This window comes from Procambarus clarkii, chromosome 38 (assembly GCF_040958095.1).
Source record: "Procambarus clarkii isolate CNS0578487 chromosome 38, FALCON_Pclarkii_2.0, whole genome shotgun sequence".
NCBI lineage: Eukaryota > Metazoa > Arthropoda > Malacostraca > Decapoda > Cambaridae > Procambarus > Procambarus clarkii.
Window position 1 is genome coordinate 34,936,857 of NC_091187.1, and position 15,619 is coordinate 34,952,475.

At 46.2% G+C, this 15,619-nt stretch overlaps 1 protein-coding gene across 1 annotated transcript in view; it reads right to left on the bottom strand.

The window, feature by feature from the left end:
• LOC138372332 (neurofilament heavy polypeptide-like) overlaps positions 1-14,385 on the bottom strand; it is a 44,618-nt gene extending 30,233 nt beyond the window's left edge. The window contains exon 1 of the mRNA XM_069337613.1: positions 14,102-14,385. Coding sequence (XP_069193714.1) covers positions 14,102-14,385 — 284 coding nt within the window. The remainder of the gene's footprint in view (positions 1-14,101) is intronic.
• Between the last annotated feature and the right edge of the window lie 1,234 nt (positions 14,386-15,619).

Sequence of the window (15,619 nt, forward strand, 5' to 3'; positions counted from 1 at the left end):
AAACCACGAAGCAATGATGAGAGTCTCAACAATCCTCACTTCTGATTCAACGCCATGTTTATAGGGGCAGACTGGGCACTCTGATGCTTCAACGCTCCCTTCTAATCAGAAACTAATACAGACAACGCAATGGAATTCATGGTTACTATAGTGCCTCTACCACCCACGACACACCCACACACAGTGCCATGATTTACCGAGGAACCATTCCCTGTCTCTCTCAAGGCACTGAAACAGTCTAACGACTCACATCAACCAGCGGCCATCTCACACACACACACACACACACACACACACACACACACACACACACACACACACACACACACACACACACACACACACACACACACACACACACACACACACACACACACACTGATGAGCAGAGAAAGATACCAGAATGTCCGGAATGAATATGTCAGGATGAGAAGAGAGGCAGAAAGACAATACGAAAATGACATCGCCAGCAAGGCAAAGACTCAGCCTAAATTGCTGCATAGCCACCTCAGGAGAAAAACAACAGTAAAGGAACAGGTTATAAAATTAAGGATAGGGGCAGAAGGATTCACTACAAACGATAAGGAAGTGTGTGAGGAACTGAATAAGAAATTCCAGGAGGTCCTCACCTTAGAGCAAGGAGAAATCCCAGAGATTAGAGAGGAATAACTAACCAGGAACCCCTGGGAGAGTTTGAGATTACCAGCGGGGAAGTAAGGAAGTGTTTACTAGAGTTGGATGTGACAAAAGCTATAGGTCCAGATGGAATCTCCCCTCGGATGCTAGAGGAAGAAGCAGAAGAACTGTGCCTACCACACTCCATAGGGTATAACAAATCACTAGCAACAGGGGAACTGCCAGAAATTTCGAAAGCAGCTAACGTAGTCCCGATATACAAGAAAGGGGATAGACAGGAGGCACTGAATTACAGGCCAGTGTTCCTAACCTGCATACCATGCAAGTTGATGGAGAAGATTGTGCGAAGAAAGCTAGTGGAGCACCTGGAACGAAAGAACATTGTAACACAGCATCAACATGGGTTCAGGGATGGCAGGTCCTGCCTCACAGGACAATTCTACGACCAGGCAACAAAAATAAGGCAAGAAAGAGAAGGGTGGACAGACTGCATATTTTTGGATTGTCAGAAAGCCTTTGATACAGTGCCACACAAGAGGCTAGTGAAAAAGCTTGAGATGCAGGCTGGAGTGAAAGGGAAGATACTCCATTGGATAAAGGAGTACCTAAGCAACAGGAGACAACGAGTCAGTGTGAGGGGTGAGGTCTCAGATTGGCGAGACGTTACGAGTGGAGTCCCGCAGGGGTCAGTCCTAGGACCTATACTGTTTCTGATATATGTAATTGATCTCCCAGAGGGTATAGAATCCTTTCTCTCAATGTTTGCCGATGATGCAAAAATTATGAGGAGGATTGAAACTGAGGAAGATAGTAGGAGGCTACAAGATGACCTAGACCGACTGAGTGATTGGTCCAACAAATGGCTGTTGAAGTTCAACCCGAGTAAATGAAAAGTAATGAAACTAGGCAGTAGAAACAGGAGGCCAGACACAGGATACAGAATCGGAGATGAAGTACTTCATGAAACGGACAGAGAGAAAGATCTAGGAGTTGATATCACAGCAAACCTGTCTCCTGAAGCCCACATAAAAAGAATAACGTCTGCGGCATATGCGAGGCTGGCTAACATCAGAACAGCGTTCAGGAACCTGTGTAAGGAATCATTCAGAATCTTGTACACGACATATGTAAGACCAAACCTGGAGTATGCCGCCCCAGCATGGAGGCCGTACCTTGTCAAGCACAAGACGAAGCTGGAAAAAGTAAAAAAGTATGCCACTAGACTAGTCCCAAAACTAAGAGGCATGAGTTACGAGGAAAGGCTGCGGGAAATGCAACTTACGACACTGGAAGACAGAAGAGTAAGGGGAGACATGATCACAGTCTACAAAATCCTCAGAGGAATCGACCAGGTAAACAAGGATAAACTATTCAACACTGGTGGGACGCGAACAAGGGGACACAGGTGGAAACTGAGTACTCACATGAGCCACAGAGACGTTAGAAGGAACTTTTTCAGTATCAGAGTAACGGATGGAATGCATTAAGCAGTGATGTGGTGGAGGCTGACTCCATACATAGTTTCAAATGTAGATATGATTGAGCCCAGTAGGCTCAGGAATCTGTACACCAGTTGATTGACAGTTGAGAAGCGGGACCAAAGAGCCAAAGCTCAACACCCACAAGCACAAATAGGTTAGTACAAATAGGTGAGTACACACACACACACACACACACACACACACACACACACACACACACACACACACACACACACACACACACACACACACACACACACGCACAAACACACACACACACACACACACACACACACACACACACACACACACACACACACACACACACACACACACACACACACACACACACACACAGACACACACACACACACACACACACACACACACACACACACACACACACACACACACACACACACACACACACACACACACACACACATGACAACCCACCGACATAGGTTCAGGGAGGGTAAATCTTGCCTTACAGGCTTGATAGAATTCTATAATCAGGTAACAAAGATTAAGCAAGAAAGAAATGGACTGCATTTTTTTGGACTGTCGGAAAGCCTTTGATACAGTACCCCATAAAAGGTTTATTCATAAGCTGGAGAAACAGGCAGAAGTAACTGGTAGGGCGCTCCAGTGGATAAGGGAGTACCTAAGCAATAGGAAGCAGAGAGTTACAGTGAGGGGTGAGACCTCAGAATGGCGTGAAGTCACCAGTGGAGTCCCACAGGGCTCTGTACTTGGACCTATCCTGTTTCTGATATACCTAAATGATCTCCCAGAGGGTATAGACTAATTCCGTTCAATGTTTGCGGACGACGCCAAAATTATGAGAAGGATTAAGACAGAGGAGGACAGCTTGAGACTTCAAGAAGACCTGGACAAGCTGGAGAAATGGTCGAACAAATGGCTGTTAGAGTTTAATCCAAGCAAATGTAATGTAATGAAGATAGGGGTAGGAAGCAGGAGACCAGATACAAGGTATCATTTGGGAGATGAAATACTTCAAGAGTCAGAGAGAGAGAAAGACTTGGGGGTTGATATCACGCCAGACCTGTCCCCTGAAGCTTATATCAAGAGGATAACATCAGCAGCATATGCCAGGTTGGCTAACATAAGAACGGCCTTTAGAAACTTGTGTAAAGAATCTTTCAGAACATTATATACCACATATGTCAGACCAATCCTGGAGTATGCGGCTCCAGCATGGAGTCGATATTTTGTCAAGCATAAGACTAAACTGGAAAAGGTTCAAAGGTTTGCCCCCAGAGTAGTACCTGAGCTGAGAGGTATGAGCTACGAGGAGAGACTACGGGAATTAAACCTCACTTCGTTGGAAGACAGAAGATATAGGGGGACATGATCACCACATTCAAGATTCTCAAGGGAATCAACAGGGTAGATAAAGACAGGCTATTTAACACAAGGGGCACACGCACTAGGGGACACAGGTGGAAACTGAGTGCCCAAATGAGCCACAGAGATATTAGAAAGAACTTTTTTAGTGTCAGAGTGGTTGACAAATGGAATGCATTATGAAGTAATGTGGTGGAGGCTGACTCCATACACAGTTTCAAGTATAGATATGATAGAGCCCAATAGGCTCAGGAACCTGTACACCTGTTGATTGACGGTTGAGAGGCGGGACCAAAGAGCCAGAGCTCAACCCCCAAGCATAACTAGGTGAGTACAACTACGTGAGTACACACACACATACACTCACGTCGGAGCTGGGCGGCCTAGCGGACAGAACGCTGCACACATGATCCTGTGGTCCCGGGTTCAATCCCGGGCGCCGGTGAGAAACGATGGGCAGAGTTTCTTTCATCCTATGCCTCTGTTACCTAGCAGTAAATAGGTACCTGGGAGTTAGTCAGCTGTCACGGACTGCTTCCTGGGGTGTGTGTGGGTGTGGGTGTGGGGTGTGGCAAAAAAAAAGTTGATTGACAGTTGAGAGGCGGGCCGAAAGAGCAAAGCTCAACCCCCGCAAGCACAACTAGGTGAATACACACACACACACACACAACATGGCCACCATTAACATAATAGAAAGAGCAGCTTCTGTTGCTAGCAGGAATGGATCTGGACTACTAATTATGGGAGATTTCAACCATGGGAAGATAGATTAGAAGAACAGAGACCCGCATGGAGGACCAGAAACATGGAGAGCTAAGCTGCTGGACGTGGCAACAAGAAACTTTCTAAGCCAGCATACCAAAGAGCCAACAAGAATGAGAGGAGAAGATGAACCAGCAATGCTTGATTTGATATTTACCCTAAATGAATGGGATATAAGGGAAGTTAAGATGGAAGCGCCCTTGGGAATGAGTGACCACAGTGTATTGAACTTTGAGTACCTGGTAGAGCTAGGACTTATCTCCCCCCAAAAAGAACTAGGAATCAAAAGGCTGGCATACCGAAAGGGGAATTATGAACAGATGAGAAGTTTCCTAAGTGAAATACCTTGGGACACAGACCTCAGAGACAAGTCTGTACAGGGTATGATGGACTATGTTACCCAAAAGTGTCAGGAGGCAGTAAACAGGTTCATCCCGGCCCAAAGGGAAAAATCCGAGAAGCAACAGAAGAATCCATGGTATAATAGGGCATGTATGGAAGCGAAGAAACTGAACAAAAAGGCGTGGAGGAACTTCCGGAATAACAGAACACCAGAAAGCAGGGAGAGATACCAGAGAACCAGGAATGAGTACGTCAGGGTGAGAAGAGAAGCAGAGAAAAATTTTGAAAATGATATAGCAAACAAAGCCAAGACCGAACCAAAGCTACTCCACAGTCACATCAGAAGGAAAACAACAGTGAAAGAACAGGTATTGAAACTTAGAACAGGCGAGGACAGGTATACAGAGAATGACAGAGAGGTGTGTGAGGAACTCAACAAGAGGTTCCAGGAGGTCTTCACAATAGAACAGGGTGAGGTCACTGTGCTAGGAGAAAGGGAGGTAAACCAGGCGGCCTTGGAGGAGTTCGAAATTACGAGAGAGGAGGTCAAGAGACACCTGCTGGATCTGGATGTTAGAAAGGCGGTTGGTCCAGATGGGATCTCACCATGGGTACTGAAAGAGTGTGCAGAGGCACTTTGCTTGCCACTCTCCATAGTGTATAGTAAATCACTAGAGACGGGAGACCTACCAGAAATATGGAAGACGGCGAATGTGGTCCCAATATACAAAAAGGGCGACAGACAAGAGGCACTGAACTACAGGCCAGTGTCCTTGACTTGTATACCATGCAAGGTGATGGAGAAGATCGTGAGAAAAAACCTGGTAACACATCTGGAGAGAAGGGACTTCGTGACAAATCGCCAACATGGATTCAGGGAGGGTAAATCTTGCCTTACAGGCTTGATAGAATTCTACGATCAGGTGACACAGATTAAGCAAGAAAGAGAGGGCTGGGCGGACTGCATTTTCTTGGATTGTCGGAAAGCCTTTGACACAGTACCGCATAAGAGGCTAGTACATAAGCTGGAGAGACAGGCAGGTGTAGCTGGTAAGGTGCTCCAGTGGATAAGGGAGTATCTAAGCAATAGGAAGCAGAGAGTTACGGTGAGGGGTGAGACCTCCGATTGGCGTGAAGTCACCAGTGGAGTCCCACAGGGCTCTGTACTCGGTCCTATCTTGTTTCTGATATATGTAAATGATCTCCCGGAGGGTATCGATTCATTTCTCTCAATGTTTGCGGACGATGCTAAAATTATGAGAAGGATTAAAACAGAAGAGGACTGTTTGAGGCTTCAAGAAGACCTAGACAAGCTGAAGGAATGGTCGAACAAATGGTTGTTAGAGTTTAACCCAACCAAATGTAATGTAATGAAGATAGGTGTAGGGAGCAGGAGGCCAGATACAAGGTATCATCTGGGAGAGGAAATTCTTCAGGAGTCAGAGAAGGAAAAAGACTTGGGGGTTGATATCACGCCAGACCTGTCTCCTGCAGCACATATCAAGCGGATAACATCAGCGGCATATGCCAGGCTGGCCAACATACGAACGGCATTCAGAAACTTGTGTAAAGAATCATTCAGAACTTTGTATACCACATATGTCAGGCCAATCCTGGAGTATGCAGCCCCAGCATGGAGTCCATATCTAGTCAAGGATAAGACTAAACTGGAAAAGGTTCAAAGGTTTGCCACCAGACTAGTACCCGAGCTGAGAGGTATGAGCTACGAGGAGAGACTACGGGAATTAAACCTCACTTCGCTGGAAGACAGAAGAGTTAGGGGGGACATGATCACCACATTCAAGATTCTGAAGGGGATTGATAGGGTAGATAAAGACAGTCTATTTAACACAAGGGGAACACGCACAAGGGGACACAGGTGGAAACTGAGTGCCCAAATGAGCCACAGAGATATTAGAAAGAACTTTTTTAGTGTCAGAGTGGTTGACAAATGGAATGCATTAGGAAGTGATGTGGTGGAGGCTGACTCCATACACAGTTTCAAGTGTAGATATGACAGAGCCCGATAGGCTCAGGAATCTGTACACCTGTTGATTGACGTTTGAGAGGCGGGACCAAAGAGCCAGAGCTCAACCCCCGCAAACACAACTAGGTGAGTACAACTAGGTGAGTACACACACACACACACACACACACACACACACACACACACACACACACACACACACACACACACACACGCACACACACACGCACACACACACACACACACATACACACACACACACATACACACACACACACACACACACACACACACACACACAGACACACACACACACACACACACACACACACACACACACACACACACACACACACACACACACACACACACACACACACACACACACACACACATACACACACACACACACACACACACAGAAGAACTTAGAGGAAAAACAGTGCAAGGTATGATGAACCAAGTCATATTGAAATGCAAGGAGGCTGAAGATAGATTTATTCCAACAATAAAGGAAAAAAGCAGGAGGGAATATAATAACCCATGGTTTAATAGACAGTGTCAGGAAGCAAAGGTGAGAAGCAGGAGGGAGTGGAGGAAGTACAGAAGACAAAGGACAGAGGACAACAGGATTAGATGTAACAGAGCTAGGAATGATTACATTAACATAAGACGAGTGTCGGAAAGAAATTATGAGAATGATATTGCAGTCAAAGCGAAAAAGCAACCAAAATTACTACATAGCCATATAAGAAGGAAGATGTCGGTAAATGACCAAGTGACAAGACTGAGGAAAACAGAAGGGGCATATACAGAAAGCGACAAGGAAATCTGCGAGGTACTGAATGCAAAATTCCATGGAGTGTTCACAACCGAGCCTGAGCAGCTCCCTTTGTTAGAAGAGATTACCCAAGATGAAAGACTATCAGATATAGAGGTGACAGCAGAGGATGTAATGAAACAGTTGACAACACTGGATGCAAATAAAGCTGTTGGACCAGACAAAGTATCACCGTGGATACTTAAAGAGGCAGCGCAGGCTCTCAGCGTGCCTCTGGCGATGATCTTTAATGAGTCACTTATGTCGGGAGAATTGCCCAGTTGCTGGAAGGAGGCAAATGTCGTACCGATTTTCAAAAAAGGTGATAGGGAGGAGGCACTTAACTACAGACCCGTATCACTGACAAGCATCCCCTGCAAAATACTTGAAAGAATAATTAGGCTAAGACTTGTTGAACACCTGGAGAGCATTGGGTTTGTAAACAAGCACCAACATGGGTTCTGGACAGGGAAATCATGCCTAACAAACCTTTTAGAATTCTATGATAAAGTAACAAGGATAAGGCAGGACAGAGAAGGCTGGGCAGACTGCATATTTCTTGACTGCCAAAAGGCCTTTGATACGGTACCGCACATGAGACTGCTATACAAACTTTAGAGGCAGGCAGGAGTAAGCGGAAAGGCCCTAGTATGGGTGAAGAACTACCTAACAGGAAGGAGCCAGAGGGTAATGGTAAGGGGCGAAAAGTCGGACTGGCGAACAGTAACAAGTGGAGTACCTCAAGGATCGGTGCTGGGACCAATCCTCTTTCTAATTTACGTAAATGATATGTTTACAGGAGTGGAATCATACATGTCAATGTTTGCAGATGACGCAAAATTAATGAGAAGAGTTGTGACAGACGAGGATTGTAGGATCCTCCAAGAGGACTTAAACAGGCTGCAGAGATGGTCAGGGAAATGGCTACTGGAGTTTAACACCAGTAAATGTAGAGTTATGGAAATGGGATCAGGTGACAGGAGACCAAAGGGACAGTACACAATGAAGGGGAACAGCCTACCTGTAACGATTCGAGAAAGAGACCTGGGAGTGGATGTGACACCTAATCTAACTCCTGAGGCACATATAAATAGGATAACGACAGCAGCGTACTCTACACTGGCGAAAATTAGAACTTCATTCAGAAACCTAAATGAGGAAGCTTTTAGGGCACTTTACACTGCCTACGTGAGACCCGTCTTAGAGTATGCCGCGCCATCATGGAGCCCCCACCTGAAGAAACACATAAAGAAACTGGAGAAGGTTCAGAGGTTTGCGACGAGGCTTGTCCCAGAGTTACGAGGGATGGGATATGAAGAGCGGCTGAAGGAACTGAACCTAACGACACTAGAGAAAAGAAGGGAGAGAGGAGATATGATAGGGACATATAAAATACTCAGGGGAATTGATAAAGTGGAAATAGATGAAATGTTCACACGTAATAATAACAGAACGAGGGGACATGGGTGGAAACTGGAAACTCAGATGAGTCACAGAGATGTTAGGAAGTTTTCTTTTAGCGTGAGAGTAGTAGAAAAATGGAATGCACTTGGGGAACAGGTTGTGGAAGCAAATACTATTCATACTTTTAAAACTAGGTATGATAGGGAAATGGGACAGGAGTCATTGCTGTAAACAACCGATAGCTAGAAAGGCGGGATCCAAGAGCCAATGCTCGATCCTGCAAGCACATATAGGTGAGTACATATAGGTGAGTACACACACACACACACACACACGTTACCAGGAGCACGTGGAGACAACATTGATACCAGAGAGAGAGGAGAGGACAAGCGACCAACCCCGTCATAAGGACATCTCTTCATCTCTTCATCTTCATCTCTTCGGACCTAGGCGTGCTTGCTCGGGGTGAGCTGGCGGTAGGTACCCCTCTCTAGGTCATCAATAAGGTGTACAGAGTGACTTAAAATACCTAATTTAAAGTAGGTCTCAATATCTCAAATATACAACTCTGTGGCTCACTTGGGAACGTGGCTTGACACATGATACCCTGGTGACCGCTTTCCCATCCTCACCCCTCACCTTCCCAGCCTTACACTGTCCCAAGACACCCCCCCTACCCTTCCCCCTATACACAAACACCCCCACACTCAACACACACACACACACACACACACACACACACACACACACACGCGCACACACACACACACATGCACACACACGCACACACACACACACACACACACGGGAGACGTAGGCCGGGAGATGGTAGGGGAGACACACGATTAGTGAGGTCCGCGGAAATTCGTGATTTTCTCGGGACATTGAAGGAGTATAGAGGCTAGATCATAGTATTTGGCCTCTCGCAGTGTGTAGCTAGCAGGGTGCAACATAGCATAGTCATATCGCTAGCGATAGTGCGAAGATTTGGCGAAGAAACCAAAGTGGAGCTATTGGCTTCACCGGTGCATGTAAGTGTGCGACCTGACCGGGTGGGACACCCCGCCGCGGAACTACCTGACTGTGTTGTTGAGTGGTGACTGTGACCAGTGGTACAGTGAATTAGTGAACTGTCACACAACGATACAGTGACTGACTCCAGAGCTTTGTGTAGACAGAGAAGAACCGACCTCATCAATCTACCAGCACTTAGTGAATCACCTAGTGGGAGACAACGACAGATAACCATCGTCATCATACATCGTCCTTACTCATCTGGTTGTGTGAGCGGGAGGAGACTGATATGTACCCCCTCTCTGGTCAATTAATCAGGTGGACAGATTGAGGTAAAATATTATCAAATTCTTGTTCAGGATATCATATATATTTAAAAATCTCAGGGTGGCTCATTTAGGCAGAGGTAACGCATAAGGGATATCTTGACACATACACGCACGCCCGCCCACGTACGTATACACGCACACAAGTGTGCACACGCTAAAACAGACACACACACACACGCACACACACACACACACACACACAATCGATCAGTCAGGGGAAAAGGCATTAACACCTGGGATCAGGACCTTACTATCCCCCCCCTCTTGACCCACCCATCTGACCTGACCAGACCTGGTCGCCATCTCCGTCCCCCCCACCCCCAGTCCCCCGCATCGCCCATACACACACTCTTCCCCTCCCCACTCTCTCTCCCTCTCCCACTCCCTCTCTCTCTCTCCTGCTCTCTTTCTCTCTCTCTCTCTCTCTCTTTCTCTTTCTCTTTCTCTCTCTCTCCCTCTCTTTCCTTCCCCCTCCCTCTCTGCCCACACACACACACACACACACACACATAACTACACACACACATCTACACACATATGCAAACACACCTCCCCCCCTCTCTCCCTCACCTGTTCTCTCCCTCACCCCCTCTCTCCCTCTCCATCTATCTCCCTCTCCTCTCTCTCCCTCTCTCCCTCCCGCCTCTCTCTCCATCTCCTCCCCCCCTCCCCTTCTACTTTCTTCTCCAGTGGAAGGGTCGGATAATTTATCTCTCCCTTTATCACTCCCTTCTCTCTCTCTCTTTCTCTCTCTTTCTCTCTCTCTTCCTCTCTCTCTCTCCCTCCCCCATCCCGCTCTGCCCTCCTGACAAATCCTTTCACGGCACAAGTATAGGAACAGGGTCAAGCATGGCAGCCAGAGGTACCAGGGGAACAGGGAAGAGCCAAGGTGATGAAATGAAGGGAATGTTCGCCCAGTTTCTGGAGGACATCAAGAGTGAGATGCAAGAAATGATGAAGGAAATGAAGAACGAAATAAGCAACCTGAAAAGAGAGCTGACAGCAGCAAAGGAGGAGATTAGAGCCCTCAAAGAGAATGGTATCGAGGTTGAGAATCAGAAAACCATCCAGGGAGAAGGTGGTAATAGTTTTTGGATGAGAATGCCACAATAAAAGCAACATTTGCAGAAATACTAAATAATGACTGCAGTGATGGAGGTGGCCATGAAAGCAGTCACCTAACAGGAGGTGGCACGCTCCACTAGCCAACTGCTGGAAAGGAACAGATCAGTGGTTGCGGTGGGTATTAAAGAGCAGGAAGGCTCTAATAGGACAGAGTGGAATGACAAGGACAAAGCAGCAGTGAATGAAGTACTAAAGGCACTAGACATGGAAGAGGCTGAGCATAGCATTGAGAAGGTTTTCAGGCTAGGTTGGTACAACAAAGACCGAGACCGAATGATAAAGATAGTGTTTGCAAACGAGAGCACAAAGGAGAAGATCCTATCAAGGAAGAGCTCCCTGAAAAACGTGGGAAAATTAAAAAATGTATTCCTCCAGAGAGACATGACAAGGGAGGAGAGAGCCGTGGCGGCAGAAGCAAGGAAGAGCCGCAGGGCGAGAGGGGAAAACCAGGAAGTCACAGCTCCCAACACAACACCCCCCAAAGCGAGGGGGGAACCCACAACCAGCTACCCAGTAACACCAGAAGGGAGGACAACCACGCCTCCCTCCTCTGCATAGAAAACCCCCCTACCCCAAACCCTCCCTGCCCCCACTCAAATGTTCAGCCAAATCTCCCTCCCCCCACACCCAATCCCCACCCTTCTACCCCTCCCCTCCCCTCCTCCCGAGTCCTCCCTCCCCCCCTTTCCTTCCCGTCCTCCCTCCCCTTTCACCCCATACCCTCCCTGTCCCTCCCCCTTCAATGGATCCCCCGCCCCTCATCCCAGTATCCTCTGAAACCCTGTTATCCACCTCACAGGTCCTCACACCCATGGAACAGCCTCCCCCACCAGCAGAACACTCACCAAGGAGGCGATTTGAGAAGGGACAGAAGAAAGTGAGCCTCAAAGCGATGTACACTAACATAGATGGAATTACAAATAAAGCAAATGAGCTTGGAGAACGGGTACTAGAGGAAAACCCAGACATAATAGCCCTCACAGAAACAAAGATCACGAAAACGATAACAAACGCAGTGTTCCCACAGGACTATTATGTTATGAGGAAAGAGAGGGAAGGAAGAGGTGGTAGTGGTGTAGCTCTGCTGGTAAGAAAAGGCTGGGATTTTGAGGAGATGGATATTCAGGGCTGTGAAGGTTTCAGTGACTACATAGCAGGTACCGTAACAAATGGAGGGAAAAAATTATAGTCGTAGTCATATATAATCCACCACCAAATGACAGAAGACCTAGACAGGAATATGATAGAAACAACATGGCCACCATTAACATAATAGAAAGAGCAGCTTCTGTTGCTAGCAAGAATGGATCTGGACTACTAATTATGGGAGACTTCAACCATGGGAAGATAGATTGGAAGAACAGAAACCCGCATGGAGGACCAGAAACATGGAAGGCTAAGCTGCTGGACGTGGCAACAAGAAACTTTCTAAGCCAGCACATCAAAGAACCAACAAGAATGAGAGGAGAAGATGAACCAGCAATGCTTGATTTGATATTTACCCTAAATGAGTGGGATATAAGAGAAGTTAAGATGGAAGTGCCCTTGGAAATGAGTGACCACAGTGTATTGAACTTTGAGTACCTGGTAGAGCTAGGACTTATCTCCCCCAAAAGAGAACTAGGAATCAAAAGGCTGGCATACCGTAAGGGAAATTATGAACAGATGAGAAGTTTCCTAAGTGAAATACCTTGGGACACAGACCTCAGAGATAAGTCTGTACCGGGTATGATGGACTATGTTACCCAAAAGTGTCAGGAGGCAGTAAACAGGTTCATCCCGGCCCAAAGGGAAAAATCCGAGAAGCAACAGAAGAATCCATGGTATAATAGGGCATGTATGGAAGCGAAGAAACTGAACAAAAGGGCGTTATCTTGAGGTTATCTTGAGATTATTTCGGGGCTTTAGTGTCCCCGCGGCCCGGTCCTCGACCAGGCCTCCACCCCCAGGAAGCAGCCCATGACAGCTGACTAACTCCCAGGTACCTATTTACTGCTAGGTAACAGGGGCATTCAGGGTGAAAGAAACTTTGCCCATTTGTTTCTGCCTCGTGCGGGAATCGAACCCGCGCCACAGAATTACGAGTTCTGCGCGCTATCCACCAGGCTACGAGGCCCCTTACTTGGTGCATGTCTGTAGAATGATTTTACAAAATGTGTTAATAACCTGCCACGAGACACACGGGCACAAAAGCACCAGTAATGTTACTGAATCAAACTATCTCGCCCATCCTCCTAAAGGGTAATAACTGAATACTGTATGGCAGTTTCCAGTGATTAAAGAGGTGCAACATTCTGTACTCTATATGCAAGATTGCCTAACTGACCAGCTAGAGGGAAAAAATTATGTATATGGTTTATGCAAATTGAGGGATAAAACCACACGTGAAATAAATATGCCATACTTTGCGAGTTACACTACTGTGTACTATGCAAAAACAAGAAAATGCCTTCGAGTTCTTATATCTTATTTTTGTCTATGTCTACAACCATCATTTAAAATTTTACCTAACTATGAAGTAATATGCAGTCATTATCACAATCATTATTAAACAGTTTTAATATACAAACATATGCTGCTGCTAATTTGATAATACCACATACTAGTACGTATGTCAAAATATCTAACACTGAAGCATTAAAATCTTCCTTTTCTTCATGAGCTTTAAGTCAAATAATGTAGAGCAGCACATGAAAAATTACCGTCACGTCTAGTCTAAGGTGCCACAGAGGCTGTTCACCAACATTTAATTAAAACACAAGTCATTAAAATGATGAAAAATAATAAAGCACTACATGAAATACCACACATTTAACAGTAGGAACTTCTTTACGTAATGTCAAGCAGTGCACCTGTGGCATCTACCTGCTGGTCCTGCCGAAGGGTGATATTGACCATCTCCAGAGGAGTGACTCCAAACAAAGCAGGCAACATCCACAGTGCATCTGCTTCTGTCTTTAATTGATCATTTTCTTTCTGAAGCACCTCTTGATCCCTGTCTAGCTGCTGTTCTTGTTCACGTAGCTGTAAGAGTGATGTAGCAAGCTGCAAGTTGTGAGAACGAGAATCTTCACTACTCTGCTTGAGGGCTTTGATTTCTTGCTCTCGTTCTAACATTTTGAGCATTACACCTTCAAGAGCGTGGAGGAACTTCCAGAATAACAGAACACCAGAAAGCAGAGAGAGATACCAGAGAACCAGGAATGAGTCCGTCAGGGTGAGAAGAGAAGCAGAGAAAAGTTTTGAAAATGATATAGCAAACAAAGCCAAGACCGAACCAAAGCTACTCCACAGTCACATCAGAAGGAAAACAACAGTGAAAGAACAGGTATTGAAACTTCGAACAGGCGAGGACAGGTATACAGAGAATGACAGAGAGGTGTGTGAAGAACTCAACAAGAGGTTCCAGGAGGTCTTCACAATAGAACAAGGTGAGGTCACTGTGCTAGGAGAAAGGGAGGTAAACCAGGCGGCCTTGGAAGTGTTCGAAATTACGAGAGAGGAGGTCAAGAGACACCTGCTGGATCTGGATGTTAGAAAGGCTGTTGGTCCAGATGGGATCTCACCATGGATACTGAAAGAGTGTGCAGATGCACTTTGCTTGCCACTCTCCATAGTGTATAGTAAGTCACTGGAGACGGGAGACCTACCAGAAATATGGAAGACGGCGAATGTGGTCAAAATATACAAAAAGGGCGACAGGCACGAGGGACTGAATTACAGGCCAGTGTCCTTGATTTGTATACCATGCAAGGTGATGGAGAAGATCGTGAGAAAAAACCTGGTAACACATCTGGAGAGAAGGGACTTCGTGACAAATCGCCAACATGGGTTCAGGGAGGGTAAATCTTGCCTTACAGGCTTGATAGAATTCTACGATCAGGTGACAAAGATTAAGCAAGAAAGAGAGGGCTGGACGGACTGCATTTTCTTGGATTGTCGGAAAGCCTTCGACACAGTACCGCATAAGAGGCTGGTACATAAGCTGGAGAGACAGGCAGGTGTAGCTGGTAAGGTGCTCCAGTGGATAAGGGAGTATCTAAGCAATAGGAAGCAGAGAGTTACGGTGAGGGGTGAGACCTCCGATTGGCGTGAAGTCACCAGTGGAGTCCCAAAGAGCTCTGTACTCGGTCCTATGTTGTTTCTGATATATGTAAATGATCTCCCGGAGGGTATCGATTCATTTCTCTCGATGTTTGCGGACGATGCTAAAATTATGAGAAGGATTAAAACAGAAAAGGACTGTTTGAGGCTTCAAGAAGACCTAGACAAGCTGAAGGAATGGTCGAACAAATGGTTGTTAGAGTTTAGCCCAACCAAATGTAATGTAATGAAGATAGGTGTAGGGAGC